The sequence below is a fragment of the Lithobates pipiens genome, unplaced genomic scaffold (assembly GCF_037356315.1).
Source record: "Lithobates pipiens isolate NorthernLeopardFrog02 unplaced genomic scaffold, aLitPip1_a1.2 Scaffold_22, whole genome shotgun sequence".
NCBI lineage: Eukaryota > Metazoa > Chordata > Amphibia > Anura > Ranidae > Lithobates > Lithobates pipiens.
In genome coordinates this window covers 83,239,243-83,265,988 of record NW_027507784.1, presented here as the reverse complement: position 1 = coordinate 83,265,988, position 26,746 = coordinate 83,239,243, and the positions used below count along the sequence as shown (strand labels likewise).

Genomic DNA, 26,746 nt, shown 5'->3' with positions numbered 1-26,746 from the left:
TTTTTTTTTAATTTCTTCAGTTCCTTTCTGGTTTCTTGCCAAGGCAAGTGATGTCATACATCCCAGAAGTCTTCAGGAGGGGATGAAAGGAGGGGGAGTTTTCTAAGCTAAGCACAACCTCCTACATGCATACCTGAGCTAAGTGCAGATGGGTTTGAGGAAGTAAACACATTTTCCCTTACTCAAGATGGCCATGGCCAGAAATGCTAGGGAGGGTGTTTTTCAAAGTTATTTTCTCAATATAATAAAGCATGGAGACATGGATGGATGAGGGAGTGTGCTTTGAATATTAAAAATCAATTCAATTGTGTTTTTGGTTTGTGATGCAGTGAAGATCGACTTTAACCACTTAAATGCATAATGGGCAGCACAGTGGTATAGTAGTTAGCACTTTCATCTAGCAGCAAAAGGGCCGCGGGTTCAAATCCAAACCACGACACTACCTGCCTGGAGTTTGCAAGATCGCCCTGTACCTGTGTGAGTTTCCTCCCACACTCTAAAGACATGCTGGTAGATTAATTGGCTCCTGTCTAAATTGGCCCTAGTATATGTATGAATGTGAGTTAGGGACCTTCGATTGTAAGCTCCTTGAGGGCAGAATGAACAATGTATACGTAAAGCGCTGCTTAAACTGACGGTGCTATACAAGTACCTGAAATAAATAAATGAATAAATACCGGGCACTTTTACCCCCTTTTTCACAATATTTTTATTCTTCTTTACATACTGTCACCAGTGCAATAGAGTACTATCATAACTGGTGTGGCAGTGATCAGGGACACTGCCTGGTGACATTATTTAAAAAATATATATATTTTTTCCTAATAATCTTTTTTTTTTATTATTTCTTTTCGGGTTTTATTACAATTTGTTTTATTTTTTAAACGCTGTGCCCAAAACGATAGTGTTACCATACTAACACTGTACTATGCTGGGGAAGTGATCAGGATTTTTTTAATCTTTTTTTTGGTGCTTTTTTTTTTTTACACGTTATGATTGTTTACAGTATAGCAATACATTTTATTGGTATAAACAACCATTTTTACTGAATGAAACTGATTCAGTGTCTTTTGTGATTAGCTGTGATTGGCCTTGGCCAAAGCTAATCACATTTTACAAATGGGCTGCGATTGGCCCTGTCTGTACCATGTAATCACTGTGACCAATCACATGCCATCAACAGAATTGTATACAATGGATGGCATGAAAGGAAGCCATCCATTCTTTACTATTGTCATGTGATCTGCTTTGATTGGTCACAGCGATCAAATGATACTGTCCAGGACAGATTGCGGCCGCTTGAGTGGCGCTTTCTAAGTGGACATCATATGATGTCCGCCCGGAAGGACGAAAGGCCCATCTGGCAGTCAATCTGCTCAAGAAGATTTATAGGCAAAATTTCGAATGTTAGTTGTGGGTACGCAGTTCCATAAAAAAGCGACCTACTCTCTAGAATTACTCCTGAAAAATAGCAGTGCACTTCCTGGTATGTGTGGATGGCTAGGCACTCCTGTGTCTTGAGCCTTAGGCTGGGTTTACACTGAGGAACAGAGCGTCTCCCAGCAGGGGGTCCGGTGCGTCTCCTTTCACCATTTCAGCCCAAATTTTTGCCTGAATTCGGACGAAACAGACCAGAAAACGCACAGGACTCCTGTGCAATTTGCACCGGAGCAGCTACGGAGGTGTGTGAACCGGCTCCAGAGAGAGCCAGTCACAATCTCCTGACATGCGAATTGGATGCGGGGAAACCACATCGAATTTTCACTGGTGTGATCCCAGCCTGACAACTTTCTGTGCAATGTGAGATTTAACCACTTGCCGACCGCATTACTAAAACCCAGACTAAGACCCCATACACACTATTAGATTTTCTGCAGATTTTTGTCTTCAAATTTATAATATGAGGTCAAACCTTAAGAGTTTCTATCTGTATGCAAACAGGCAGGCCCTTGCACTACATGGTTTTGGTAAACCTGAAGACAAAAATCTGCAGAAAATCTAATATTGTGTATAGGGCGTAAGACTAAGGCCCAGAGAAAGGGCTGAAATGCATCAATCTTGCAGTATAATGGATTATTTTACGTCTTGATGGATCACAAATAAAGGCTATGGGATTTTACATCAAGTTATATCATAGGTGCCGAACGTTCTCTCTGATATTGGATGGTATGTACAGCGTGCATTCTGGCACAGGCAATCAAACCTTACCCCCTCCAATATTGAATGGAGGTTGTAGCACCACATCCTCTTTTTATTTGAGCCATGTGCATTGCATTGTGATGAACACCAAAAGCAACAGGGTGTACAATTCCTGCTGCAGTCGCAAAGCCTTATACAGCTTTGGCATGTCTAAACCCATGCCTACTGTCTCTGCAGCTACAGTGTGTAGCAGTAAAAGTGCAGTGTTTTACTGCCCCCCAACCTCTAGTGTGAACAAGCCCTTAAGATAATCTTTTTCTAAAATTCAACTAACAACTTTTCTCCTGCTTGACAAGTCACGATTGCCTATGTTAGCTTATATACTCTCATATGTCTCAGGTCCTCTGCTGCTCCTCAACTGTGTGCCAGAATTATTATACATTAGCTAGACAAATAGAGCTCTGATCGCAGATTGAAATAACAAGGAATCCCTATGCTGGTTGCACAACTCCTCGCCACCCTATATAATGGAACAGTATATAATGGTTATAAAACCAGATCAGAAACCATCATTTGCGACACAGACATTAGAAAAACAAAAGAAACTCCAGACTGATATCGAAACAGATATTGTTTAATGAGGTCCAGGTTAACAAGTTACTGTATATTAGTGGTGCACCGAAATTATGGCCGCTGAAACAGATCGGCCGAAAATGATGTCTTCGGCAGGCAGACAAAAGGAAAAAAAAGCCGAAAAAGGGGCGGGGCATCCCCTCCGGGTTCCGCACATGTAGCAGAGTGTCAGAGTCCCCCCTCCCTCTCTCCCTCCTATTCTCACAAGTCTCATGAGATGCAGCCTTCCCACCCAGTGCATGGTAGCACGATCTCACACTGTGTGTCAGAGATCTGAATCGCCAAGCAGCCACTACAAGAGATGGTTAGAGACTGAGGACATGACACAAGAGATGGTTAGAGACTGGGGACATGACACAAGAGATGGTTAGAGACTGGGGACATGACTCAAGAGATGGTTAGAGACTGGGGACATGACACAAGAGATGGTTAGAGACTGGGGACATGACACAAGAGATGGTTGGAGACTGAGGACATGACACAAGAGATGGTTAGAGACTGGGGACATGACACAAGAGATGGTTAGAGACTGAGGACATGACAAGAGATGGTTAGAGACTGAGGACATGAACTGGGGACATGACACAAGAGATGGTTAGAGACTGGGGACATGATACAAGAGATGGTTAGAGACTGCAGACTGCATTTTTCTTGAGCTTTTCTTGCACTAAAGGTGCCAATAATGGCCAACAATTCATATTAATTTAAATTGATGATATTAATTAAAAAGTCGAATATACAATTGTATATAAAAATATAATTTTTTTTTTAAACTGTCATTTTCGGCCTAGTGTATCCTTCACTTTCGGTACCAAAATTTCCATTTGTTGCACCCCTACCGTATATTGGGGGAGATCTACTAAACAGTTCACACCCATGCAATCCGATTCAGGTACAAGTTGTCAGTTCGCACAATCTGGGGGAACTTAACTTTGTATTGTGGTTCGCTTAAGGCAGTGTGAACTGCCTTAGAGTCCAATGCGGGAACTTGTGCTGGATTTGCATGGGTTCTCACATTGCATGTGTGTGAACCGAGCCTTAATATCCCTATTATTTTTTACTGTTCTGAAATATTTTGCTTTCTTGCTTTGACAGCTTTACAAACTGTAAACTAAATGCAAACGCAATCAGTATCTCTTTCATATATTTTTTATATAGCATATCATAGCATAGACTTACTATCATACATAATGCACAGGGTAACGTGCCTTCTGCTCTAAATTATAAGGGTGTCGGGATTCACTGATTAGTTCAACAACTTTTACAAAAGCACAAGTTCATAGTCCTTTCATATATCATAATAATTATGTATACAGTACCTTGCAAATGTATTCAGACCCTTGAACTTATTATCCTATTTTACTGACTAATCTAACCTACACAGAAATGTAATTTGTTGAGATATTTGTACTGGGCACTTAATGTAGACCAAGTAGTAAAAAAAAAAAAAAGTATGCCCCCTGTCCTATCAATGATAGCAAAAAACTAAAAAAATATGGGTTGTAGTATAAGACCCTAAACAAAAAAAAAAAACAAAAAAAAAAGTGACAGGAGGAGGAACTTCAACACACAGCCTGTTATTGACAGCCTCAGTGTCCCCCTTCCCTCCAATCAGCTCTCCTCACTGAGTAAATTCAGCTCCCCTTCCCCTGCTTTAATGAAGCTCAGACAAGCTGTATAAATTCTGTACTTTGGACGGCTGTAGAAAAAGAGAAGACAGCGGATAAACAGGTAGGACTTATGTTGGAGGATTTGTTTAATCTCTGTGTATCGCCTGAGGATAGTCAGTTCACCGGGTATATGTAAGGGTTTACAACCACTTTAAATATATTTAGCTTATCCCCAGTTTTTGGAAATGGCACCAAAACAAAAAGTGACTTTCCTCTCCTTCTAGCAAGATCCTAGGGAATGCTGGGTTTTCAGAATCTCAGTTGCACTGTGCTGGATCGACAGGTCACAAGATTTTGGGTACTCAGCTTTCCACAAGATCTTGCCAGGAGGATAGTAATGCCACCCTCCTGCAGTAGGGAAGCTTAAAGTAATTGTAAACAATCACCTTGTAAAACAACCCATTTAGTTTAAAACTGAATTAAGGAAAAACATTTGTGTATAGAAATAAAAAAACAACAACATTATAAATACCCTTTTATCCCTTATTTATAAGTGATCACATCCCCTGTGTGAGGAAAGGAGAAGCAGCAGTATACCTGAGCTTTCCCAGTGAGAGTTTGTGCAGGGGAGAAAGGGGGGAGGGGTTGGGGTTCAGAACAAATCTGATCATTGGAGGAGAGCAGGCAGAGTCCCCAGCAGAGATAGAGAACTGACCGCGGTATGCTCTCCTGCTTAGTGTGGTCAGTTTTTAATAGGAAAGCAGAGGGACTGGCAAGAACACCAGGGATTTCACATAAAGGAAGCAATACAAAGATATTTTTCTTTTTCATAAATCATGGGACACAGTCAGGCTAATATTTATTACCTGCTGGGTTATACTTCATCAGGTGAATGGACACTGGTAGACCGAAAGGTCTTCAGACAGGAATTGATCCCCTATATAACCCCTCCCAAACAGGAAGTACTTTCGTTTTTTACCAGTGTCTGCAAGGTGGATGGCATGGTTTGTTTGAGCTCCAGGTCCCACAAACGGTTCCAAAAATGAATCAAGGGATTAACCAATCGGATCCATTTGACACAGGCTTTTACGCTTAGATAACTGGTACCCAAGCCTCGCAAAGAAGACTCAAGATCCTGCAAGGTTTTGCCTGTAACGTGGCCTCCGGGCGCTGGACCCTGCGGAGTGGAAATCCTAGACACTACAGCACTAAGGCATTCCTGCGAGGTGCTGTTAAGGTCCAAGGGAGTGGACCCTAAACATGAAAGGGTACCCAGTCCTTGAAGGCTTAAGTGACAGGAACCCGCCATGAAGGTTGAAGATTGGGCCCTTAGCTTCTAAGTGGCCCTGTGTTTGGACGGGTAAGTGGGGTGTCACAGTTATTGTAACAATCAGTCAAGCTAGCTAAAGGCTGGACACCTGTGTGCGGTGACCATACGGGGGAGTCCTGGGCATGCTGTGGGTGTTTGCAAAGTGTACCTTTTTTTGCCTGTATGATGGCTCATGGCGGTGCGCCATTTCGCCCTGGTTCACTATGGCGCACGTGCGTTCTCAGGAGCGCCATTGGGCTCAGCAGCTTGTTTGGCAGCCATGGCGCACATGCGCCGTAGCCTTTATCTGGGTGCACGAAAATTTGCTTTGTACGCGAATACAGTCACGCCCATTTGCCAGGGCCTCGCACGTGCGTGCACACACATGCATAGAATGTTCCAGAGCACAGACAGCTTATTTAAGCTGTGCAGGCCAAGCATGTGGTGCTTCGAGAAGGCAGCTGTGGGACACAGAGCAGGCTCTGAACAGACACTTACAGTGGTTAATTTTTCCTTACCAAAGTCACCTGAGTCAGCAGGTATTGCTTTGCAGGCTAAAGGTGCTTAGCAGGATTGTTGTATAGGGGCTTGGTGAGCCCTTCCGAGTGTTTTAATTGCAAGTACTCTTTCTTTGCAGGCACTGGATGTCTTCCAAAAAGAGGAGTGGGACTAACACCACAGGGAAAGGCACATCTACGTCATCAGTAGTGCCTGATGAACCTAGTTGTATCCCTAGTGTTGTATCCCCTGAAAGACCAGAGGCTCCCGGGCATTCTGAGCCGCTGCGCCCATCTGGTATTGTGCCTACAGTCAACGCTGCTGCTTCACCCTTTATCACTAAGGATAAACTGTCCTCAGCCCTAATGACAGGATTGCCGGCATGATTGCCTCCATCCCGCAGGGTGGCAGGAAGTGTGACAGAGCCTCCCCATCTAGAGCAGAAATGGGTTGAAGATGAGGAAAAGCTTAAAGCTCGGGATTCGGTGGAGTGCCCGGCAGATGAGTCTGCTTCTGAGCAATCTGGACAAGAAGATATCCACTCAACGTCTGCCTCTCAGTCGCAGAGGTTGTTGATCCTGACTCTGACCGAAATTGTTCGTTCTGCCTTTAAAGGGGAGGGCCACCCTGAAAAACAAAAAAATGTTAAAAATTACAAAAAATCTAAAAAAAAAAAAAATGAAAAAAATTTTTATTTTTTTTTTACTTACCAGAAATGCCTGTTGCTAGGCACTTTCTCCTAATCTTCCTCTTCCTCCTCCGCGGAGATCTTCTGTCTTCTGTCTTCGTCGCGGCGTCTTCTGGGTAATGAGTCGCGCTGTGTTCTGGGAACTGTGTGTTCCAGAACACAGCGCGTCCCATTCAGAAAGCGCTGCGGGACTCGCGCATGCGCAGTAGCTGCGGGACTCGCGCATGCGCAGTAGGAAACGGGCAGTGAAGCCATAAGGCTCCGCTGCCTGTTTCCCTTAGAAGGGATGGCGGCGCCGGGACCCGAGAGCCGAGGGACGGGTCGGCCTCGGGCGGCCGACATCGCGGGCGCCCTGGACAGGTGAGTGTGTTTATTAAGTCAGCAGCTGCAGTGTTTGCAGCTGCTGACTTTTTTTTTTTTTTTTTTTTTTTTTTTTATAACTGGCCCTCCACTTTAAGTTGCCTCTCGCAGAGGTGACTGAGCCCCCCCCCCCCCCCCCCGGTCCTTTTTGGGATCTCTGAGACCTTTTCAGGTTGCAAAGACTTTCCCGCTAAACACCCTGTTGGAACAATAATATTGGCAAGCCATTTCCCAGGAGTAGAGAACTGAAAGCAGATTAACTCAGCCACCAGCAGATATGCTCAGGGGAATGGTCCCTACACCCAGAGGTGTTCCAGGAGATTTGCCAATGTTGGGGATGGCCAGAGGTCAACCTACTGGCATCCAGGTTCAACAACAAGCTATAGCAGTTTGTGGCTCCAACAAGAGATCCTCTGGCTATTGGAGCAGATGCTCTGATAGTTCCATGGAGCCAGTACTCCCTAGTTTATGCTTTCCCTCTGATTCTTCTCCTTCGACATTTATTGCACAGGATTCGGAGAGAGGGGATTCCGGTCATTCTGGGGGCACCAGCCTGGCCCAGAAGGCCCTGGTTCCCAGAGATCGTGAGACTGAAAATAGACAGGCCATGGACGCTTCCATGTCGCACCAATCTACTGTCTCAAGGTCCTATATTCCACCCCAATTTACAGTCTCTAAATTTGTTAAAGGACTGTGGCATCTCATAAAGAAGATTTATCATAAGGTCAGGAAGACGTATGTAAAGATAGGAGGGTAGAAGTAGGGCCGTTCTGGGGGGAAATGTCTTGCACCCCTGAAATAGGAAAAGTCCCTGGTGGGACAAAGCGTGAAAAAAAGTTTATATATATTCTGTAGACCCAATGCACATGTAACCTGTATCCAAATACAACAATCTGGTGTGCCACTAACGAAATGGCCTCAAAACAATCCGAATGAAAAGCAAAATAAAGTGCAAGTCCAAGATGCAAATTGCCTATGTGCTAAATCAACAAACTGGTGTGAAGCTAATTTAAAACATCTCCATGTGGTTTATAAACCATACAAAAGGTGCAGACAGTCCCATAAATATGTGAACAACAGTGCCTGTATTTAAAACATATGTTAAAACTTGATATCCTTATGATGATACCCTCTGGTAACGAATAATAAATTATGCTATCATAAGGATATAAATTTTTATGTTTTCACATATGTTTTAAATACAGGCACTGTCGCTCACGTATTTATGGGATTGTCTGCACCTTTTGTATGGTTTATAAACCCCATGGTGAAGTTTTAAATTAGCGTCACACCAGATTGTTGAATTAGCACATAGGCAATTTGCATATTGGACTTGCACTTTATTTTGCTTTTCATTCGGAATGTTTTAACCACTTGCCGACCGCCGCACGACGATATACGTCGGCAGAATGGCACGGGCAGGCATATTGGCGTATATATAAGTCCATGCCTGCCCGCGGGTGGGGGGCCCGATCGGGCCCCCCCCCGGTGCCTGCGGCGGTCGGCATTCGTTCGGGAGAGATCAGGGATGAGGGGACGGCCATTCATTCATGGCCACCCCCTCGCGATCGCTCTCGACGAATGGAAATCCCCCGTGACATCACTTCCTCTCCTGTAATGTAAACACAGGAGAGGAAGTGATGTATTCTCTCCTCCGTGTCGGTATTTTCCGTTCCGACACGGAGGAGAGCGGATCGGTGAGTTGCACCAACACTCTACACACACAGTAGAACATGCCAGGCACACTCACACCCCCCCTTTACCCCCCGATCACCCCCCCAATTACCCCTGCCCCCCAGTCACAGTGACACCAATGTCATTTTTTTTTTTTTTTTTTTTTTTTTTGCATTGGTGTCATTTGTGACTGTAATAACTGTTAGGGCAGTTAGAGTTAGCCCCCTTTAGTTCTAATGTACCCCCCTAACCCCCCCAATAAAGGTTTAACCCCGTGATCACCCCCCGTCGCCAGTGTCACTAAGGCTGGGTTCACATTGCAGCGGTTTATGAGAACGAATGTGATTCGCACCGCACTGCAGTGCAAATCACATCCGATCTCTGTGCGATTCGAGTTCAGCCATTCGCCGCACCCGCCGCACCCGCCACACCCGCCGCACCCGCCGCAAATTCGCACGGGACCCTTTTTTTGGCCCGCAGCAGAATCGGATCGCATGGGTGTTCACACCATGCGATCCGAGTTTGCAGATCGCACTGCGATATGCGAACTGATCTGGGGGTGTCAGTAACATTTCACTGACACTCCCAGCAGTTCGCATAGGGCAGTGTGAACTGCCGCCGGGAGGCATGCGATGCGGGAACCCGCCGCGGATTCGCGGCGTTTCCGCATCGCTCCAGTGTGAACCCAGCCTAATAAGCGATCATTTTTCTGATCGCCGTATTAGTGTCACAGGTGACGCTAGTTAGGCAGGTAGGTATTTAGGTTCGCCGCAGCTTTTTATAGCGCCAGGGACCCCCATATACTACCGCATAAAGCCCCCTGATTGCCCCCTAGTTAACCCTTTCACCAGTGATCACCATATAACTGTTACAGGTGACGCTGGTTGGTTAGTTATTTTTTTATAGTTTCAGGGCACCCGCCATTTATTACCTAATAAAGGTTTAACCCCCTGATCACCCGGCGGGTGTCATTTGTGACTAATAACTGTTAGGGCAGTTAGGGTTAGCCCCCTTTAGTTCTAAGGTACCCCCCTAACCCCCCCAATAAAGGTTTAACCCCGTGATCACCCCCCGTCGCCAGTGTCACTAAGGCTGGGTTCAGATTGCAGCGGTTTGAGAACGGATGTGATTCGCACCGCACTGCAGTGCAAATCACATCCGATCTCTGTGCGATTCGAGTTCAGCCATTCGCCGCACCCGCCACACCCGCCGCACCCGCCGCAAATTCGCACGGGACCCTTTTTTTGGCCCGCAGCAGAATCGGATCGCATGGGTGTTCACACCATGCGATCCGAGTTTTCAGATCGCACTGCGATATGCGAACTGATCTGGGGGTGTCAGTAACATTTCACTGACACTCCCAGCAGTTCGCATAGGGCAGTGTGAACTGCCGCCGGGAGGCATGCGATGCGGGAACCCGCCGCGCATTCGTGGCGTTCCCGCATCGCTCCAGTGTGAACCCAGCCTAATAAGCGATCGTTTTTCTGATCGCTGTATTAGTGTCACAGGTGACGCTAGTTAGGCAAGTAGGTATTTAGGTTCGCCGCAGCTTTTTATAGCGCCAGGGACCCCCATATACTACCGCATAAAGCCCCCTGATTGCCCCCTAGTTAACCCTTTCACCAGTGATCACCATATAACTGTTACAGGTGACGCTGGTTGGTTAGTTATTTTTTTATAGTTTCAGGGCACCCGCCATTTATTACCTAGTCTCACTAGTGTACCCCTAAATTTAGGGGTGTCTACTTTCCAAAATGGGGTCATTTGGGGGGGGTTTGTGCCATCTTGGCATTTTATGGCCTTCAAAACTGTAACGCCCTTAGAAAGCCTGAAGGCGGTGCTTGGTTTTCGGGGCCCCGTACGCGGCTAGGCTCCCAAAAAGTCCCACATATGTGGTATCCCCGTACTCAGGAGAAGCAGCAGAATTTATTTTGGGGTGTCATTTCACATATGCCCATGGCATGCGTGAGCAATATATCATTTAGTGACAACTTTGTGAAAAAAAAAAAAAAAAAAAAAAAGTTTGTAATTTTCCCGCAACTTGTGGCAAAATATAAAATATTCCATGGACTCAACATGCCTCTCAGCAAATAGCTTGGGGTGTCTACTTTCTAAAATGGGGTCATTTGTGGGGGTTTTGTGCCATCTTGGCATTTTATGGCCTTCAAAACTGTAATAGGTAGTGAGGAGTGAAGTCAAATATTTACGCCCTTAGAAAGCCTGAAGGCGGTGCTTGGTTTTCGGGGCCCCGTACGCGGCTAGGCTCCCAAAAAGTCCCACATATGTGGTATCCCCGTACTCAGGAGAAGCAGCAGAATTTATTTTGGGGTGTCATTTCACATATGCCCATGGCATGTGTGAGCAATATATCATTTAGTGACAACTTTGTGAAAAAAAAAAAAAAAAAAAAAAGTTTGTAATTTTCCCGCAACTTGTGGCAAAATATAAAATATTCCATGAACTCAACATGCCTCTCAGCAAATAGCTTGGGGTGTCTACTTTCTAAAATGGGGTCATTTGTGGGGGTTTTGTGCCATCTTGGCATTTTATGGCCTTCAAAACTGTAATAGGTAGTGAGAAGTGAACTCAAAAATTTACGCCCTTAGAAAGCCTGAAGGCGGTGCTTGGTTTTCGGGGCCCCGTACGCGGCTAGGCTCCCAAAAAGTCCCACATATGTGGTATCCCCGTACTCAGGAGAAGCAGCAGAATTTATTTTGGGGTGTCATTTCACATACGCCCATAGCATGTGTGAGCAATATATCATTTAGTGACAACTTTGTGTAAAAAAAAAAAAAAAATTTTTTTTTTGTCATTATTCAATCGCTTGAGGCAAAAAAATAAAATATTCAATGGGCTCAACATGCCTCTTATCAATTTCCTTAGGGGGTCTACTTTCCAAAATGGGGTCATTTGGGGGGGTTTTGTACTGCCCTGCCATTTTAGCACCTCAAGAAATGAGATAGGCAGTCGTAAACTAAAAGCTGCGTAAATTCCAGAAAACGTACCTTAGTTTGTAGATGTGACAACTTTTGCGCAAACCAATAAATATACAATTATTGACTTTTTTTTTACCAAAGACATGTGGCTGAATACATTTTGGCCTAAATGTATGACTAAAATTGAGTTTATTGGATTTTTCTAATAACAAAAAGTAGAAAATATCATTTTTTTTCAAAATTTGCGGTCTTTTTACGTTTATATCGCAAAAAATAAATATCGCAGAGGCAATCAAATACCATCAAAAGAAAGCTCTATTTGTGGGAAGAAAAGGACGCAAATTTTGTTTGGGTACAACATTGCATGACCGCGCAATTACCAGTTAAAGCAGCGCAGTGCCAAAGTGTAAAAAGACCTCTGGTCATTTACCAGCAAAATGGTCCGGTCTTAAAGTGGTTAAAGACCATTTGATTAGTGGCACACCAGATTGTTGTAGGATACAGGCTATATGAGTATTGGGTTTACACCAATCAATATACATATATATTTCATTTTTTCACACTTCATCCCACTAGGGATTTTTCCTATCTCAAGACAAGACATTCCACCCCAGAACAGCATCACTTTTACCCTCCTATCTTGAGTTACCTTATATTTCCGCTTAGGTGGATATATTGGTAGAGGCAGCAGTTCTCTCTCTTCTTATAGCTTTCTATTTCCCATACGCGCGGGACTCCAAAAATCTTTTTTTCTGGAAGACTTATATTGCTTTGTGTGAAGCCAGAAAATGGCATCCTCGGAAATATGTGATTGGGAGAATTTTCTCTTTTCTACAGTCAGCTATGCAAATCAAATTTGCTTTGGGTACAATCAGAGGTCAAGTTTCGGCCCCATCAATATTCTTCCAAAGGCCTTTAGCCTCCCATTTACTGATCCGAACCTTTATGCAAGGGGCAACTCGCTTGCGCCCCCCCCATTAGGTCACCTATGTGTCCTTAGGACTTGAACTTGGTGCTGTATATGTTACAGAAACAACCATTTGAACCTGTTAGACCTCTTTCACACTGGGACATTTTTCAGGTGCTTTAGTGTTAAAAAAGTGCCTGTAAAGCACCTGAAAGAAGCCTCATCTGCAATCCCAATGTGAAAGCCCGAGTGCTTTCACACTGGGGCATTTTTCAGGCGCTGTAGCGTTAAAAAAAATGCACCTGTAAAGCGCATGAAAGAAGTCAAATCTGCAAACCCAATGTGAAAGTGCGAGTGCTTTTACACTGAGGCGCTGCACTGGCAGGGAGTCAAAAAAAAAGTCCTGCAAGCAGCTTCTTTGCAGCGCTTTTGGAGCAGTGAATACACCACTCCTAAAGCGCCCCTTCCCATTGAATCTATGGGAAACGCCTGCAAAATGCCTGAAAAGTGGCAGCAAAACTCTTTTGGCAGCGTCACTTTGTGGGCACTTTTAACCCTTTATTTGGCCATTAGCAGGGGTTAAAAGCGACCCACTAGCGCTCGAAAAACACTGGTAAAGCGCCACTAGTTTAAGCGGCGCTTTACCAGCGTTTTTAATGCGCTGACACTGTGAAAGGGCTCTTAAAGCACTTGGGCTTTCACATTGGGATTGCAGATGGGACTTCTTACAAGCGCTTTACAGGCGTTTTTTTTTGGGGGGGGGGGTTTTAACGCCAAAGCTGAAAAACGCCCCAGTGTGAAAAGGGTCTTAAGGAAATTCCATTAGACTTGCTGTCACGCAAGCTAGCCTTCCTGATGGCTATCACCTCGGGTAGAAGGGTGTCGGAGTTGGCGGCCCTTTCATGCAGGGAACCGTACTTGATCCTTCACCTAGACAGAGTTGTGTTACGACCTGTTTCCCAAAAGTGGCGTCGGCCTTTCATTTAAATCAGGACATTTTTTCCTTTTTTTTTTCTCTCAGCCGCGTTCGCCTGAAGAGAGACGACTGCATTCTTTGGCCATTGTCCGGGCAGTCAAGGTTTATTTGTCTAGATCTGTGAGGACTGAGGATCAGCCTTTTTTTGGTTTTACCACAAGGACCCAAGAAGGGGCAGGCAGCTTCCATTGCCAATTGGGTCCATCAATTGGTCATTCAGGACTACGGTCTAAAACCTAAAGCTCCTCCCCTTTAGGGTGAGAGCTCGTTCTACCAGGAGTGTAAGAACCTCCAGGGCTTTTTGCCATCAGGTATCTGTGGCTCAGATTTGTAAGGCTGCTACCTGGTCTTCAGTGCATACGTTCATAAAATTCTATCAAGTGGATGTTCGAGCAGCCGAGGATCCGGCTTTCTGCCGCAGTGTAGTGCGGGCTGCCGTATAAGTTCTGATGGCTATTGTTTGGCACGGTGTCTCCCTCCCCTCAAGGCTATTGCTCTGGGATGTCCCAGCAGGCAATGAATAGTAGCCTAACTCTCTGTCCCATTATGTATGAAAAAGAAAATAGGATTTTTACGTCATACTTACCTGCAAGATTCATTTCTTTGAGTACATCATGGGACACAGCGGTCCCTCTCCTCTTTTTTCAGGATTTAGTGCTTACTAGAAATCTAAAGTACATCCTGTATGGGAGGGGTTATATAGGGGATCACTTCCTGTTTGAAGACCGTTGGTCTACCACTGCCCATTCACCTGATGAAGTATAAATGAGCAGGTAATGAATACTAGCCTGACATTGTGTCCCATGATGTACTCAAAGGGATTTTACAGGTAAGTATGACGTAAAAATCCTATTTTTCATACAGGTATATGGTACAGCAGACACATATCAGGAATATGAAATGTTGTGCTAACAAATGCTTAAAAAAATAAAAAAATAAAAAAATAAAACAGTAAGTACCGATCTTTTGGGGATTTTTTTTTTTTACTTCAAGGGTCCATTCATACTATTGCACTGCGTTCGTACACACAGCCTATTAATTTGAATGGGCTTCCCAATGCACCAAAATAGATGCATTTAGATTGTTGACAGCAGACCGCACCATTGCATGTCCATTGGCAAGGTGCATTTGTGTGATATTCAGAACAGTGTAAATGGGGCCTAAAGCAGCTAATGGCAATGAGACCCCAATATGTGAGGTGGACCTTGCATATTATTGCACCGTTTGCTTTAAGCTCAAATTAGCTATTATTTAACATTATACTGTTCTCCTAAAAAAATAAATAGATATTTTTTTTTTTTTTTTTATAAAATGGAGTAAGTATGCTGTAATGAATCTCCAAAATGTGTTTTGTGAAACCACCTTTTCCAGCAATAGAAGCATTAAAGCAGACCTATACGAAAAGATTAAAGTGGACGCATCATTAAAATTCACACTTCACATGTCAGCAACTCCATATCACATTATTATTTTGAGTAAAATAGTAAAAGAAAGTAAAAAAAAAAAAAAAAAAAAAACATTGCCCCCAGATCAGCCCAGCCCAGGCTAAGATTACAGTCTATCAGAGGATTATGGGTGTTTTATGTATGTCATTAGAGAACTCACAGCTCGCAATTTTCAGACAGACCCTGGCTGTCGCTTTAACCACTTACATACCATAGTATGTCTATCAATGGCGGTTCGGTGGCCCTTTATTTACTTGGTGCCATTTTGGAAGGGCACTGGATAAATAGCCCTTCAGCAGCCGATCCTCTGGGTGATTGCTGTGTACCCAGCTGACACGAATGGTAGTTGTAATTGCTGTGACTGGGCCTCACAGCGATCACATGGTACTATTTACAGTGCTGGTCCAACAGCAAAAGCAAAGAGATCCGGTAATTGTGTTTAGGGACAGAATGAATGGATCAGCAGTTACAGCTGCTGGTCCATTCATTTTGCTGTTGTGACAAAGGAATCTTTTTTCTCAACCTTTCCTGCTCTTCCTTTCCACTCCTCTCCAACACATAGTAACTTCAATACTGTCCACCATGTGAACTGTAAAATAACCCTTTCACCTCCCATATTCTTTCCATCTGAACATCAACCCCTTCACCTCCATCCTGCTACTGTATGTGACCTGTACATTAACCCCTTCACTACCTCTTCCCTCTGTGTATGACTTGTACATCAATGAATCTAGTGCACCATTACCAAGCATTATGTTTAACCCCGCAGTACCTGCATGTTTCTCAGCTTCCAAAAAATCATGGCAAACAATGAGATCACCTAATGCCGCATACACACGATCGAATTGTCACAGTACACCGGACAATTCGATCGTGTGTGGGCTCCAGCAGACTTTTTCATCGTAAAGTCCGGCAGACAATAGAAAGTCGTTTTGACTCAAAATTTGTGCGCCGGACTTGGCTGTCAGCGGACAATCCGTTCGTCAGTGTGCTAGTCCGGTGGACTAAGAATGACGCATGCTCTGAAGCAAGTACGAAAAGGAAGCTATTGGCTACTGGCTATTGAACTTCCTTTTTCTAGTCCCGTCGTACATTCTGTACGTCATCGCGTTAGAAATCGCCGGACTTTCGGAGCGTCCGTGTGTGGCCAAGTCCGTTCGTTATAATATCCGGCGGACTGTTTGCTGGACCAATTCCGCCAGACAATTCGATCGTGTGCACGTGACATTAGAGTGTTCAGCTTGCTAAAAAAGGGTAATTTCAGGGGTTTCCATACATAGAAATATATACAGTATCTCACAAAAGTGAGTACACCCCTCGCATTTTTGTTAATATTTTATTCTGTCTTTTCATGTGAAAACACTGATGAAATGACACTTTGCTACAATGTAAATTAGTGAGTGTGCAGCTTGTATAACAGTGTAAATTTGCTGTCCCCTCAAAATAACTCAACACACAGCCATTAATGTCTAAACCGCTGGCAACAAAAGCAAGTACATCCCTAAGTGAAAATGTCCACATTGGGCCCAATTATCCATTTTAACTCCCCGGTATGGTGTGACTCGTTAGTGTTGCAAGATCTCAGATGTGAATAGGGAGCAGTTGTGTTAAATTTGGGGTTGTTATCGCTCTCACTCTCTCATTCTGATACCTGGAAGCAAAGAGCTCTGAAAAAAATAAAATAAAAATGTTGCTCTACATAAAGATGGCCTCGGCTATAAGATTGCAAAGACCCTGAAAATGAGCTGCAGCACGGTGGCCAAGACCATACAACGGTTTAACAGGACAGGTTCCACTCAGAACAGGCCTTGCCATGGTCAGTCAGTCAAAGAAGTCGAGTGCACGTGCTCAGCGTCATATCCAGAAGTTGTCTTTGGGAAATAGACGTATGAGTGCTGCCAGCATTGCTGCAGAGGTTGAAGGGTTGAAGGGGTGGGGGGTCAGCCTGTCAGTGCTCAGACCATACACCACACACTGCATCAAATTGGTCTGCTAAAGACACCAGTCCAACCAGTTCAAACTCTGGTGTGTGCGTTTATGTCAATATGAAATCCCATATCCCTGTACAGCCATGGCCAAAAGTTTTGAGAATGACACAAATATTAATTTACATAATGTCTGCTGCCTCCGTTTTTTATGATGGTAATTTGCACATACTCCAGACTGTTTTGTAGAGTGATCAGATGACTTGCAATTCATTGCAAAGTCCCTCTTTGACATGAAAATTAACTTAATCCCATAAAAAAAAAAAAATGTATTAAGGATGCCCAAGAAAGTCCAGCACGCGCCAGGAGTGTTTTCTCGGGGGAACCACCAGGGCAGAGCGTGCTTTACTGGGGTAAAGTAATTTTCTCTGATGAATCCCCTTTTCTAATTGTTTGAGTTATCCAGAAAAAAACTTTGTTCGGAGAAGAAAAGGGGAGCGCTACTATCAGTCCTGTGTCATGCCAATAGTAAAGCATCCTGAGACCATTCATGTGTGGGTTCAATCACAATTTTTGCTTCAGAATACAGCCATAAATAAAGAATGGTACAAAATCCTCCTCCGACAGCCACTTCTGCATCTAAGCACAGTTTGATGAGGAACAATGCCTTTTGCAGCTTGATGGGAGCACTTTGCCATATGGCAAAAGTGATAACTAAGTGTCTTGGGGAACAAAACATTGAAATTGCGGGTCCATGGGCAGGAAACTCCCCAGACCTTAATCCCATTGAGAACTTGTGGTCAATCCTCAAAGGGCGGGTAAAAAAAAGAAAAATTCTGACAAACTCCAAGCAATGATTAGAATGGGCTCCCATCAGTCAGGATGTGGCCCAGAAGTTGGTTGACAGCATGCCAGGGAGAATTGCAGAGGTCTTGCAAAAGAAGGGTCAACACTACAAATATTGACTCTTTGCATAAACTTAATAAAAATTGTCAATAAAAGCCTCGGACACTTACAAAATGCTTGTAATTATACTTCAGTATACATAGTAACAACTGACAAAAAAAAAATCTAAAAACACTGAAGCAGCAGACTTTGTGAAAATGAATATTTGTGTCATTCTTAAAACTTTTGTCCATGGCTGGCTGTATGTTTTTAAAATGCCCCTCTAAAAAAATTTCCGAAACTAGCCCTCCCTGCTGATTCCACTGCTTGTGGAAGTTCCAAATCATCACCGCTCTGACAGAAAAGAACCCTCTATGCAGTTTGCGATTAAACCGCTTCTCTTCCAGTTTCAATAAATGGGTGCGTGTCTTTTTAAACTTTAAACTTAAAAGAAAATGAGAAACTGTTTTTTGTTTTCAAGGTTTTTGGTCTTTTTTCCACCCAGTGTTTTTTTAAATCCACCAAAAGAAAGCTATTGGTGTTAAAAAAAAAATGATATAAAATTAATTTGGGTATAATGTTGCATGACGGAGTAATTGTTAACCAAACTAACACTGAAAAGTGCTGAAAACTAGAAAATGGCCGGGTAATGAAGGGGTTGCCATCAGTGGCAGTTGGGGTTATTTTTTGAAGGGGGGGGGGCGGCAAACAACTCCCCTACTCTGCCTGCCGGCACTTAACCCATAGGCAGTTAGCGGGGGGCAAACAGCAGATCTGTGTCCTCTCCGCCATCACAGCGGCTTCCAGTGTGTGGCTCCTCCCCTCCTCCTAGGCGTGCAATAGGATCACCTGTCCTTTCAGCCAACTGGGTGACGGGTCTCAAGATTGTGCTGGTCCTGTGTACCTTTAGCAGCTGCCAGCAGGAATGGATAGAAGCCAGCAGCAGTGCATGGGAAAAGGGCACACAGGGCAGCCCTAACAGCAGGAAGATAGGGGGGGGGGGGGGGTGTAGATGCCTGAACTGATCCCACTGCAGCACAGCTGGAGGGAGGGAGAGAAGGAGAAGCCGGCAGTGCTGCAGTGGGTGGGACAAGAGGCTCAGTGTCTGCAATAGAGCAGTACAGACAGCCCTCCTGCTCGGCAGATACCCTTGCCCTCCTTTTGAATTGATGGGGCCTGGTACAGGAGGGCTGGCTGTACTGCCTTATCAGCGGCCCTGGTCATGAAGCTCTATATAGACAGGAAGTAGCTGAAAAAAACTGAAGGAAGCCTGTTGTGTGCAAGAGAATATTCCCCCCTCTTCTTGGATCTAAACTTCATCACAAAAATACTTAGCCCTGATAACTTCTACAAAGTTTTACATACTTATTTTGAGAAAGCTATTAATAGCTCTTTTATATAAGCCCAACTATAATTTAGGTTTATTGTCCCTTGTAAGTTGTTAAAATCTAATTATCCTTGAAGGAATACAGTAGGTTTCTGATTATACAGCAGCAATTACTAGAACTGGTGTCAGCAGTCACCACATTGCAGATAACTCCAGGCACCGAGCAAAGCAGACATGCTTTACTAACAATCACGGTTATTATAGTGGTCATTTCAGGGGCTTTATTAATTCATGGTGAACACAAAGATTTGTTCTTAAAGGGAACCTTGTATTTGTTGGACCTTACAGGTTTTAACCCGAGCTGCTTTAAGACAGCTATAATGCTGCACTAATAGGTTTTCCCCAACGCCATTATCTCCTCATTAGCAGTTTTACATGACTTGCAATCTCCTGAAAGACTAAGACCCCTTCCACAATAAAGGTGCTTTTCAGGCGTTTTAGCGCTAAAAATAGTGCCTGTAAAGCGCCTCTCAAGCCTCCCCAGTGTGAAAGCCCAAGTGCTTTTACACTGAGGTGGTGTGCTAGTAAGGATGGGAAAAAAGTCCTGCAAGCAGCATTTTAGAGGTGGTGTATACACCGCTCCCAAAAGCCCTGCCCATTGAAATGAATAGGAAGCACTGCCAAAGCGCCTGCAAAGTGCTTTGGTAGTGCTGCAACACGGGCACTTTTAACCCTTTGTCTGGCCACTAGCGGAGGTTAAAAGCACTCTGCTAGTGTCCGAAAACTGCAGATAAAGCCCTGCTAAAACTAGTGACACTTTACCACCAACATGGCGCGGTCCCAGTGTGAAAGGGGTCTTAGGCTGGGTACATACTACAGTTTTTGTTTGTTTTTTTTGTCATTCAGCGAGTTGAACGGAAAAAAAATTATAGACAGATAACTGAATCGACATTGCTCAATCTCTCCCACTGTGTCTATGTATTCACAGAGGAGACTCAACTGGGATCAATAAACCTCTGTTTTAAAGTGAATTTGTGGCCAGACTAGGGACAAGTATTTACATTTTCTTAGCAAGTAGTAAATGAACTTAAAAAGAAGTTCTCAATGACCTCTGTAGCTGCAGGTACTGTGGAGCAATCCATCCTCAAAGTAAAACAGCAGAACAGTGCACACTATCTACCGTATCATTGTTGTGCTGAGCTTAGATCTACTGCAATGAATCAGGGTGCATACATAACGTTCTGAATTCGAAAGAGAAAGCAAGCTCATGTGATGGCAGAGGCTGGCATCAATGGCTAGACTGTCAGGTGAAGCGTCATGTCCTAGCAACAGCCAGGAAACACTGGCTAGGGCAGACTTCTGAAAAGGCGAAAATGGCCTACAGCAATAGAAGGTACATAATTCAATATTGTTCATAGCAGCATAGTGTTTTGATCTCTTATTGCTCCTTAACTGCATAGGCAGTTTTTCTGCAAAAGTGAACAAACCCTTTAAGCGGCACACCTTTCAGGATCCTCCGTATGGCTGCTCCAAACTTGTAGTTGGGAGAGTGCACTCTAAATATAAAAAAGGACTAGATGTCCCATCATTACTAGTGCTCTTGTGCATGCTTCATTCTTTTCCTCCATGTGTCCAGCGCAAAACAAGGAGGCGGAAAAGATATTCTGTGAGCATGTACATAAAGGTGGCTTCATTAGGGATCCTGTAAGCCAAGGAGCAAGCCCTTACAAGTGAAATTAACCACTTCCCCTGGGTTAACGTCATATGACGTTGGGGATTTAAAGTGGCGATATCTGAATGATGCCTGCTGCTACAGGCATCAGATATCTTTTTTTCCAGCAGGCGATTCCCTGCACTTTAAAAGCTATCACATACCGGGACCGGCCCCCTGCGGCACAGTTTGATCCCCAGAGGGGTGTTGGAGGGTGCGGGAACCAATACCAAACAGACCGGCTTATCATTCATGTTACCCGACAATTGGCCTGTAGATTGGTATGAGCTGGGATTGATGTCCCCGGCAATCGTCAACTCTACTCCTATATCAGTCTAGTACTTGTTTCACCTCAATTGTTACCCTACTGTTGATTTATGTTTGAGATATTACTCTCTGTATCCACATGTATTGTTTCTCATTCTAAATTTAAAAAAAAATTAAATTAAAAAGCCATCACATAGCGCCCATGTGATCAAGGAGCCAGAATCCGCCAGCAGTGGCGGTTTACCATAGAGCTGTCCATGGACCAGATGATCACGGGCTAGCTCTATGATCCTCGGAGGCCAGAAGCAACATCATGGTGTCACTTTCGGCCAAGGCAGATGTAAACGCTGCCTTTTTTTTTTTTTTTTTTTTGCTGGAAAGCCTGAGTTTTTCAGATTTTTTTTTTTTTAACTCAGGCTTTCCAGCATAGAGGAAAGATAAGGGGACTTATAGACCCCAGATCTTTCTGTAATAAGGACCTATCATGCCCTATTCCTATTACAAGAGATGTTTGTATTTCTTGTAACAGGAAAGAAAGTGATCACAAAATTAAAAATTGAAATGAAAATAAATAAAAAGCGCTCCTGTCCCCTCAAACGTAGGTTGCGCCTGTATATGTAAACAGCATTCATACCACACATGAGGTATTGCTTCGATTACGAGACCTCCTCTAATGCTAAAAAAAAATAAAGCGTAGTCTATTGAGATTTTTTAAGTACAGAAGTTTGGCACCATTCCACGAGTGTGTAATTTTAAAGTGTGACATATTAGGTATCTATTTACTCAGCGCAACATCATCTTTCACATTATATAAAAACATTGGGTAAAATATTGTTTTGTTTTTTTCTAATTCATGAAAGTGTTGAAATAAGGTGTGACATAAATTGCAACAACCATTTTATTCCCTAGGGTCTATGCTTAAAATGTATAAAATGTTTGGGGGTTCTGAGTAAATTTCTAGCAAAAAAAATAATATTTTTACATGTAGGAGAGAAATGTCAAAATTGGCTTGGGTGGCAAGTAGTTAAGGGCATCGATCAGGGGACCTGGGTGAATGAAAGGATTGGACAGCAGAAGCAGAAGTGCTGCCACCAACATCTTAATTTGCAAAAAATTGGGTTTAACATTACTTTAGGTACCTTGAAAAATGTTTCAAATTTTTCCCAGTACCCCTAAATGTCCATAAACATGTTTTAAGACTTCTCTAGTTATACATTTAATCTACTCTTTGTTCCTGGACACACTCTTCATCAAAGGCTGGCAGAAGTCTGGTCCCCTAGTCCTGTCTTTTTTGATTTATGAGATGAATGTTTCCCTGAAATCGTTCCACATACGTAAGTACTCTGTGGACCACCACCATGGTACACTTACAACTGGTTGGCTTGTATACTTACATATTCATCACTGTCTGCATCAGCTGCAATATCTCCAGCAGATCCACTGGGCTTTGGCTCCCCTCCATCCAGTGATTTTGCATCTGGAAACAGGAACTGGAAGAAAAAGAAGAAATAAGAAGTGTGAAGACACATGGGAAAGAGGCAATAAGACACTCTTTAATGGTTGTTCTAAACTAAACCTCTCCAGCACTGTGAATTTTGCATTTTTTTAAATCGGTGCAAGAAGAAAATATAGCTATTGTTTTCCATGAATGTGAAGTGTATAGGAATGGGAGATTGTCAAGAACTCCTCCTTAGAACTCTAAAAATTTCTGAGGACAAACCAAAGTTTTCAAAATCCCAAAACGAAGCCCAACTCAACTCTTCCACCTTTTTATCTTGTTATTGACCTCTACCCAACAGATTGCGATTTGGATAATGTAATGAAGCCGGCCACTCAGTAGCATCCATTGCATCAATTCTTTTTTGGCAACATGGAAATTTACAGCACTAACGCACGAGTTTTGCCAAAGTCTTGAAGGACTATTGAAGGATTAAGGCTTCGGCCAAAACGGTTAGCATGTTACTGCTGAACCTGCTATGTAGGAGGGGTGCAACGGATCAAAAAACTCACGGATCGGATCATTCCTCAGATCAGAGTCACGGATCGGATCATTTTTCGGATCAGCAAATAAATGAATTTGCAAAAACCTATGAAAATTCATATAGTCCCCACTGTAATATACATTTCCCCCACTGTAACATCCACGTCATCTCCCCCAATGTAATATTGGCTGACTATGGATGAGTATGGCTGGGTATCGCCGAGTATTGCAGAGTATTGACAGGGTATTGCAGAGTATTGGCACGGTATTGCAGAGTATTGGCACGGTATTGCAGAGTATTGGCACGGTATTGCAGAGTATTGGCACGGTATTGCAGAGTATTGGCAGGGTACTGCATGGCAGGGTATTGCAGAGTATGGAGGGATGGCTGTGACTGCAATTGTCACAGAGCAGTGCTGTGGGCACTACAGATCCAGCCCACAGCGCTGCTGCCATCCGATTTCTCCCCTCCACTGTACAGATCTGTACAGAGAGGGGAGAGAGGTACCGGCGTCACCATGACGCCGGTTTGTTTACAAGTGATCGCTCTGTCATTTGACGGAGCGATCACATTGTAAACGCCGAAGGGTGCACCAAGTTGGCCGCCGCTCCGGAACTAAGCCGAAGCCGCTGCCTTTCCTAAGGCCGAGACTGCGGATCGCAGCGTGTGCCGATCCGAGCGGGGTGACCCGTTCGGATCACGGATCGGTGCAGATCCGTTGCACCCCTACTATGTAGCCAATAAAGGATTGATGCAATGAATGTTATGGAGTAGCTGGCTTCATTATATATACTGAGCAAAATTATTCTTTTGCAACACTTTTGTGTTTGCCCCCATTTATCATGAGCTGAACTCAAAGATCTATGACTTTTTCTATGTACACAAAAGACCTATTTCTCTCAAATATTGTTCACAAATCTGTCTAAATCTCTGTTAGTGAGCACTTCTCCTTTGCCAAGATAATCCATCCACCTCACAGATGTGGCATATCAAGGTGCTGATTAGACAACATGATTATTACACAGGTGGTGTTCCTTAGGCTGGCCACCATAAAAGGCCACTCTAAAATGTGCAGACATCACACTGTCACGTTTTGTTAACCAATGACAGCTAACTTCTTCAGAGCTCTAAGCTCCGGGGGGTGGGGGGGGGGGGGTCCAGGCTGAGATTGCCACTCTATTCACCTCTCTAGGTCATCTTAGATGTGCGACTTCCAGGGGCTACCGCTTTCTTCCTTGAACGCTTGCAGGGGCCAGGAACGCCGCCAATTGCCCAACAGCAGCAGCACCATTCACATACCCCCTTTCTACCGAGTCTGAGCAGCACACACATTCTTTCCAGGTCACAATGTTTGTTACTTGGTGCTGATTATTGGGTGGACTGGGTCTACTTCTGGTGTCCATTTAGATACCCTGCACACTTACTATAACAGGAAATTTGAGGTAAGACTATGAAATGTCTGGGACCTTAAAAAGAAACTAAGCAGCTACAAATACTGTAGATGCTGTCTTTTAGGAAACAGACACTCGCCGATCCATCACTGTCCTAGCCTGGATCAGATCTTCGCTGGTCTTTGGATTCCTCCCCCCCCCCCACCTCCATCTTGGCTGTGGGAGCCAGTTGTGACTTCCCGCTGTTTTATAGTGCAGCTCCCCATTGCACATGTGCGAGGATGCACTGCACTTTCAAACTGGTCCCGCTGCCTCTTGGGACAAGTGACATGTCTCATAAGGTTGCGGAGGGGAAGGGGGTGGGCCAAACTTTAGCCAACAAATGTTACAGTAGGGGGGAGGAGAAGGAAGTGCAGAATTTTCACTTTTAGGTCAAGTTTCACTTTAAGGCGGCTTTAACCAGGTCAGACTTTAAACTGGATTAATTTTGTTAAAGCCCAACTTTTGTTTTTTGATGTTGTTTGATAATAAAGGCCATTTTTAAACAAAAATAACAAACATGTTATACGTACCTATTGTGTGCAGCAGTTTTTCACAGAGCAGCCCTAATCTTCCTCTAATGCCCCAGACATGCAGCAGCATTAATACTGACTGCCGTCCTCCTTCACACTCTGCAGCACCGCGCTGTGTGTGAAACTGACACGCAATGGAGAGAGGAGGATCTGTCAGCCTGATGTCGGGGTGGGCAGGACCCGGCCGGGGTGGGGGCGGGACCCAGCAAGCTATCAAACACCAGCCAATGGGATCTGGGCGGGCCGCTACGTGTATGTGGCCCGCCCCTTTTCTTAAGCAGCCCAATCGTTGGCTGGTGTTTGATAGCTGCTGAGTCCCACCCACCCCGGCCGGGTCCCGCCCACCCCGACATCAGGCTGAAATCTGACATATCCACCTCTCTGTTACTTGTCAGTTTCACACCCCGGCAGGGTCCCGCCAGCTCCTCTGTTACATTTCAGTAACGGAGTGCTCCGTGTGAAACCTGCCAATGCCAATCAGTGCCACCTGCCACCAATCAGTGCCAACCAGTGCCACCTCCAATCAATACCACCTGCAACCAACCAGTGCCACCTGCCAGCGCCAACCAGTGCCAGCGCCAACCAGTGCCAGCACCAACCAGTGCCACCTGCCAGCGCCAACCAGTGCCACCGCCAATCAATACCACCTGCCACCACCAACCAGTGCCACCTGCCACCACCAATCAGTGCCACCTGCCACCTCCAATCAGTGCCAGTGCCAACCAGTGGCACCTGCCAGTGCCACCACCAATCAGTGCCACCTGCCAGCGGCAACCAGTGCCACCTGCCACCACAATCAGTGCCACCTTCTAGTGCCAACCAGTGCCACCGCCAATCAATACCACCTGCAACCACCACCCAGTGCCACCTGCCACCACCAATCAGTGCCACCTGCCACCGCCAACCAGTGGCACCTGCCAGTGCCACCACCAATCAGTGCCACCTGCCAGCGGCAACCAGTGCCATCTGCCACCACCAATCAGTGCCACCTGCTAGTGCCAACCAGTGCCACCGCCAATCAATACCACCTACAACCACCACCCAGTGCCACCTGCCACCACCCAGTGCCAATCAGTGCCACCTACCAGTGCCACCTGTCACCGCCAGTCAGTGCCACCTGTCACCGCCAATCAGTGCCACCGCCAACCAGTGCCACCTACCAGTGCCACCTGCCACCACCTACCAATGCCACCACCAACCAGTGCCACCTGCCACCGCCAACCAGTGCCACCGCCAATCAGTGCCACCTGCCAACACCAACCAGTGCCACCGCCAATCAGTGCCATCTGCCAGTGACAACTAGTGCCATCGCCAACCAGGGCCACCTGCCATCACCAACCAGGGCCACCTGCCAGTGCCAATAGTGCCACTTGCCAGTTCCAAACCAGTGTCACCTGCCAATGCCAACTAGTGTCACCTGTCGGTGCCATCTGGCAGTTCCACGTGCCTTCCAGTGGCAACCAGTACCACCTGCCAGTGCCAGCCAGTTCCATCTGTTGCCAGCCTTACTC

General features: G+C 44.9%; 1 protein-coding gene across 2 annotated transcripts in view; it reads right to left on the bottom strand.

Annotated features, from left to right (window-relative positions):
* RAB3GAP1 (RAB3 GTPase activating protein catalytic subunit 1) overlaps positions 1-26,746 on the bottom strand; it is a 261,671-nt gene that overhangs the window by 144,734 nt on the left and 90,191 nt on the right. For both annotated transcript variants that reach the window (XM_077447811.1, XM_077447812.1), the window contains exon 14: positions 22,685-22,780. In XM_077447811.1, the coding sequence (XP_077303937.1) occupies positions 22,685-22,780 (96 nt within the window). The remainder of the gene's footprint in view (positions 1-22,684; positions 22,781-26,746) is intronic.